Raw genomic sequence first — 6,999 nt, forward strand, 5'->3', positions numbered from 1 at the left:
AAAAACATGAAAAAACGTCATAGTATAGTATGTCGTATAAAACAATGAAAAAAAGTCGTAGTATAGTATATCGTCTAAAACCACGAAAAAAAGTCATAGTATGGTATGTCGTCAAAAACCATGAAAAAAAGTCATAGTATAGTATATTGTCTAAAACCACAAAAAAAGTCATATTATAGTATGTTGTCCAAAACCATGAAAAAAAGTCATAGAATAGTATGTCGTAAAAAACCATGAACAAAAGTCGTAGTAAAGTATATCGTCCAAAACCATGAAAAAAAGTCATAGTATAGTTTGTCGTAAAAAACCATGAAAAAATTCATATTATAGTATGTCGTCCAAAACCATGAAAAAAAAGTCACAGTATATATGTCGTAAAAAACCATGAAAAAAGTCATAGTATAGTATGTCGTCCAAAATCATGAAAAAAGTCATAGTATAGTATGTTGTCAAAAACCATGAAAAAAAAGTCATAGTATAGTATGTTGTCTAAAACCATGAAAAAAAGTCACAGTATATATGTCGTAAAAAACCATGAAAAAAAGTCATAGTATAGTATGTCGTCCAAAATCATGAAAAAAGTCATAGTATAGTATGTCGTCCAAAAACATGAAAAAAAAGTCATAGTATAGTATGTCGTCCAAAATCATGAAAAAAGTCATAGTATAGTATGTTGTCTAAAACCATGAAAAAAAGTCATAGTATATTTGTCGTTAAAAAACATGAAAAANTGTCAAAAACCATGAAAAAAAGTCATAGTATAGTATGTCGTAAAAAAACACGAAAAAAAGTCATAGTATAGTATGTCGTTTAAAACCATGAAAAAAAGTCATAGTATAGTATGTTGTCAAAAACCATGAAAAAAAGTCATAGTATAGTATGTCGTAAAAAAACACGAAAAAAAGTCATAGTATAGTATGTCGTTTAAAACCATGAAAAAAAGTCATAGTATAGTATGTTGTCAAAAACCATGAAAAAAAGTCATAGTATAGTATGTCGTAAAAAAACACGAAAAAAAGTCATAGTATAGTATGTCGTTTAAAACCATGAAAAAAAGTCATAGTATAGTATGTTGTCAAAAACCATGAAAAAAAGTCATAGTATAGTATGTCGTAAAAAAACACGAAAAAAAGTCATAGTATAGTATGTCGTTTAAAACCATGAAAAAAAGTCATAGTATAGTATGTTGTCAAAAACCATGAAAAAAAGTCATAGTATAGTATGTCGTAAAAAAACACGAAAAAAAGTCATAGTATAGTATGTCGTTTAAAACCATGAAAAAAAGTCATAGTATAGTATGTTGTCAAAAACCATGAAAAAAAGTCATAGTATAGTATGTCGTAAAAAAACACGAAAAAAAGTCATAGTATAGTATGTCGTTTAAAACCATGAAAAAAAGTCATAGTATAGTATGTTGTCAAAAACCATGAAAAAAAGTCATAGTATAGTATGTCGTAAAAAAACACGAAAAAAAGTCATAGTATAGTATGTCGTTTAAAACCATGAAAAAAAGTCATAGTATAGTATGTTGTCAAAAACCATGAAAAAAAGTCATAGTATAGTATGTCGTAAAAAAACACGAAAAAAAGTCATAGTATAGTATGTCGTTTAAAACCATGAAAAAAAGTCATAGTATAGTATGTTGTCAAAAACCATGAAAAAAAGTCATAGTATAGTATGTCGTAAAAAAACACGAAAAAAAGTCATAGTATAGTATGTCGTTTAAAACCATGAAAAAAAGTCATAGTATAGTATGTCGTCCAAAAACATGAAAAAAAAGTCATAGTATAGCATGTCGTCCAAAATCATGAAAAAAGTCATACTATAGTATGTCGTCCAAAATCATGAAAAAAGTCATACTATAGTATGTCGTCAAAAGTCATGAAAAAAATACTTGGACTTGTTTTTCATAGTTTTTTATTACATACTATACCACAACCTTTATTTTTACTTTTTATGTCATACTATAACATGACAAATTTTTTTTAGTTGTTATGACATACTACGGTATGACCTCTTTTTTTTATCTTTACTTACTTTACTTTTTATGCCATACTATACTGTGACTTTTTTTATGACATGCTATACTATGACCATTTCTTTAATGTTTCATCACCTATTATATTATGACCTTTTTTCTTTTTTACTTTATATGACATGCTGTACTATGGTTTTTACTTTTTAAATTGGAGTCACATAGAGCAGCACGTCAGCACCAGGGACAGCTCTACAGCCTTCAGCAGGCTGGGAGAGGAGCTGTCCAAGTGCTGAAGCTGGGACACATTAAGTCCACATCATAGATGATCCAGCTTGTTAACACATAATGGGGTGTCATTACACACTTCATATAGATTGTATACAGTATGTAATGTGGTCTACTTGTCATAGTACACCACCCTACTCTTAGCCTAGAAAGAATTTGCTTACTTTGTTCCGTATGAAAAGGAAATGGTACAATGTGTCAGTGTTAAACTTCACAGAGATGTCATTACGTTTTATACTTGTGCATTCAGAAATGATACATTTAAAGAAATTGCAATGGACGCATAATTCAAAGTGATTTTTTATTTCAGTCAGGCTAAATCGGCTTTGATACCAAAGAAATGTAAAAATAAAAATAGTACAACAAAGTACATCATTTTACAAATACTCATAATGGAGGTCTGACATATAAGAATAATCAAATAAATTCAAACATGTCACAGTCATAACAAAAATAGAAAAAGTCAATACAGTACATAGAATGCATTAGGAGCTATATACTTGAAGTGTTTGCTATACCATAGACTTTACAAAACTCTACTAGAAAAAACTCCCAGTACCAATGGAATATCAGGTAATATAAAATGTAAAAAACAAAACAAAAAACAAACAAAAAAAAACAACACTTGTGGTGTGAGTGTGTGTGCATTCATACAGGTGCAATCTGCATGCAAATCTGCCTCCGTGTGACAAATGATAAAAGCAGCTACAGTTTGTGTGAATGATCCTGTGTCATTGGTTTGACAGCGGCTGTTTAAAAGGGTGGTGTCACTGCCAAACTGTTTGTAAAAGGCCAGCACAAAACATCTTGGAGTAAAGGATGCACCTCTGTTACTAGTTTCATGTATTGGTCAGTTTCCTCCAATAAAAACGTCATTAACGGACTCAGTCAGATTTTTCAAAATAAGAGAATGTTAGCAGTCTGATGGAATCATAATATTGAAGACTGGCGTCACACTAAATGTTTTTGTCTCTTGAGTCTGGCTAACAGTAAATGCTCCGTTGTATAATGTTTTGTTAACTGATCAATCCAGTAACAGAATCAAAGATGGAAAGTTGGTTTTGGTGCAGTCCTAAAACAAAGATTTTGTGCCAACTGCTTAACGAGTCAAAGCCAAAGTTTTTTGTTGACAAAAAATTAAGACTTTTTTTTTTTTAAACCATCTTTGTCCCACAGATATAAAATGAAACAAAGATGGCCAACATGATTATGATAAGCTCCATGGGTCACTGCTGTGTGTATGTCATATGATGGTGGACCTTGGCACTGACCGGCTCCCCTCGGGGAAACCTCTTTAAAAGATTAACGCTCCGATGGATCAGACAAAAGTACACAGACAAATGCCACTACAAAAGTCCACTAGTAACCAGAACAATAACAACAGTAATAATAATAATAATAATAATATTCCTCCACTGTGTATGTGGTGATTTTTTTCGTTCTCCCACACTCACGGAGTAAAAATAGATTATTTGGCAGAAAAAAAAAACCTGTGTTGTCTCGACAGTCCGCGCTGTCTTTGAGTGTGAAAGGGTGCAGATAATTAGCTGTAATGCTAATCCGTTTGCTCCTGGGAGCTCCCAAGGAGACAGCAGTTACTATGGTTACTGCATGCTCTCTGTCTCTGTATCTAGTGTGTGTAACAGTCCAGGAGAGAGTGTGTGTGTCGATACTGTTTATACGCACGATGTGTATGTGTTTGACGGCAAGCCTGTGGGGGCTTTGCAGGCAGGTTGGTAGTGATAGTTTGATCCCCGTGTTGACTGATCCCCCCACTGACGCTGTAGATATTAAGACTTCTAAAGCTGATCTGCGATCTGGCTCAGCTACATCTGGACAGAGCCTGGAGCTCCGGACTGAGAGGAGGTCTGACGTTTCCATTTGGGGGCGGGGTCCCTTTGCTGAGGGGGTGGGACTTGCTGCTATGATGTCACTCAGGGGCAGAGCTCTGGTTCTGCTGGTATATGGAGGCCTTATCCTTCAGCAGAGCCAGACACAGGTGGCAGCTCCAGCTCCCTGTAAACACACAAACACAAAGAAATCCACCATCAGCTAGTCTGACATCACTGTGAGGAAACACTTGTTTATTTAAGACTCGTTTCCACCAAGCAGTGCGCTTCAGTTCAGGTTGGTACGCTTTTTTTCCCTTCCCATTGTGAAAAGTTGTGGGTGGTACCAATGGAACCGTTCTGTACCACTTACCCCTCTGTTGGGGTACCTAGCACACAGATCTAGTACTAAAAGGTGGAGCTGTGAACACTGCAGTCTGTTGATTGGTCAGTAGCAGGCAGTCACTCTGCTTTGAGGCTCATGTAACCACTGTTCATACCATGGAGAGTTTTACTCGTAGATTGTAAAATGAAAGGATGTTTTGCTGCCTCCCTCAGCAGCTGGAGTCTGAGGAAAAATTTACTTAATTCACTGGGCCGCCTGCCGGCAACTTTTAAGGTGGAACGTTTCCTTGTAATGTTACTCAATGCATGAGTTGATGACATGAATCCATCAGCACACCTTAAATTTCACTGTGACAACTTTGACCATTACTGTAGTTTTTACATGAGACACTTTTAGTAATAAGCGGATCTACAAGCATTTATATAGATTAATTTCAACCTGGTTATGTGAACTGCATATATTCTAAACCTCCCTCAGAGAAAAAAAGAACTAAATGCACAAACACACTATTTTTAAATATCCCATGGAGAGAGACTCTTACTGCAGCCTGCTTTATTTTGTTCTGAAAATGTCGGCTTGCAGCCTCGTTCTGTGCACGATAAACAAGGTGCAGACTTCCATCTGCGTCACCGGTAATGAGGAAATATAGTGAGTGCTGGATGGAGCAGTGAGTGACAACAACCCCGCCAACATGTAAGAGTACTGTTTGCGGTGGAAATGCTAGAGTCTAGGTACCATGTCTGAAGAGTTACTGCTGGTTCCAAAGGTACCATACTGAAAGTGTTTGGTGTAAACGGGGCTTTAGTCTCCATTTAGAGAAGAATATGGATTATTCTCTGTTGTCTGTACATCACAGCACAGGCTTATAGTATCTAATTCTGGAAAGACAACTGGACTGTGTAATCACTAAAAAGTTTTTCTCCTATACCAAGATGTTTCTCTTAAAGGACCACAGTAGCCAGAATTATACTTATAATATTATTACTTTCATTAATGCTGTTGTAAGCTATTAACATTATCGTCTGTCCTGCATCTCTCTCTGTCTCTGTCTCTTACTGTCTCATTGTGTCATACGGATTACTGTTAATTTATTATGTTCATCTGTTCTGTACAACATCTATTGCACGTCTGTCCATCCTGGAAGAGGGATCCCTCCTCAGTTGCTCTTCCTGAGGTTTCTACCGTTTTTTTCCCCGTTAAAGGTTGTTTTTTTTTCGGGGGAGTTTTTCCTTATCCGCTGTGAGGGTCCAAAGGACAGAGGGATGTTTTATGCTGTAAAGCCCTGTGAGGCAAATTGTGATTTGTGATATTGGGCTTTATAAATAAAATTGAATTGAATTGAAAAATTTATGAATGGGTTGCCGGTTCCATGAAAGCAACCTTGGATATACTGAGTGTAGGGGAAGCACTCCTAATTTCTTTGTGTTTTTTGATAATACAATGACAATAAAAGGCATTCTGATTCTGATCATGGTATCAGCCTTAAACCCAGTACAAAGTGACGATATGATATCAGGAATGTGTAACAACATTCACTTCCCAAGGGTAAGAGAGCAGATGAGACCAGATGGGTTGCAGGTGCCATGAAAGTAACCTTGGATGTACTGGGTGAAGGGGTGCATCATGGCGATGATATCAAGGATGTGTAACAACAAGCACGTCCTTCCATTCTGTTAACTTCTGCAGCAAAGTGTTCAGTGTCAGCTTACCCTCTGGTGGTTCAGTCATGGGAGGACTTAGACAGTACATGTGGTAGCCTCGGTCACAGTCATCACAAAACAGCAGCTGGTCCTACAAAAACAAAACATCATGGTCAAGCTACTGATTAGACAAGAGGACAAAAGAGTGACTGCTACATGTACATATCATTTACACTGGAAGCCATTTATTCAACTGAAGCATTACCACCAACTTGATTCAGTACATTTGAGGAGTGGGTTTAAAAATTGTGGGTGCTGTTTTATAATAAGAGGAAACAGCAGTGAAGGGATCCAATCTGTCTGACACATGTTTAAGTGGTGGCAACTAACTTTTTGCCATCTTGCTTCCACCTTGGCTTTACGTTTGGAGGTCACATTCTTGGGGGCATATTTTGGATGGCAGGACATTTATCAAAGCTACATCTGCAACTGTCGACAACTAAATAGATAAACCAGGCAAGAGACAGTGGCCTCCGGTAACTGATGAAATGAGTACCGATATTAATTTAGAAATTAATCATTTGTTTGAGCGATAAGCAGGAAAGATTAGAGTAATAGGGAGATAATAGACTGTATCATTAAACACTGTAATATAACGTTAGCATACGTTACGTGTGCTGACGTCAGCAAGCTAGCACCGTGACATTTAATCATTATGGACAGGCTACCTGACTAAAAACAACAACAACACGTGTTTGTGTTTTGTTTTAGGTATTCAAGAATATTTTATTGATCGCCTGGCCTCCGATGACCAGAAAAACGGCAATTACAGGTCTCTGATTGAGGGTCAAAATTACCTGAGCTCCGGATGGGTCGGGCAAATTTTACACCGCCTTTTAGACGACCATCACCTCATATTGA

The 6,999-nt window shown here is 36.4% G+C and overlaps 1 protein-coding gene across 5 annotated transcripts in view; it reads right to left on the reverse strand.

The window, feature by feature from the left end:
- Positions 1–2,550: 2,550 nt before the first annotated feature.
- LOC126388964 (zinc finger protein ubi-d4-like) overlaps positions 2,551–6,999 on the reverse strand; it is an 11,269-nt gene continuing 6,820 nt past the window's right edge. For all 5 annotated transcript variants that reach the window (XM_050042372.1, XM_050042371.1, XM_050042370.1 and 2 more), the window contains 2 exons: positions 6,148–6,229; positions 2,551–4,279 (listed from right to left, as the gene is read on the reverse strand). In XM_050042372.1, coding sequence (XP_049898329.1) covers positions 4,194–4,279; positions 6,148–6,229 — 168 coding nt within the window. In that variant the 3' untranslated portion in view covers positions 2,551–4,193. The remainder of the gene's footprint in view (positions 4,280–6,147; positions 6,230–6,999) is intronic.

Source organism: Epinephelus moara, chromosome 4, assembly GCF_006386435.1.
Source record: "Epinephelus moara isolate mb chromosome 4, YSFRI_EMoa_1.0, whole genome shotgun sequence".
In the NCBI taxonomy this organism is placed as follows: Eukaryota; Metazoa; Chordata; class Actinopteri; order Perciformes; family Serranidae; genus Epinephelus; species Epinephelus moara.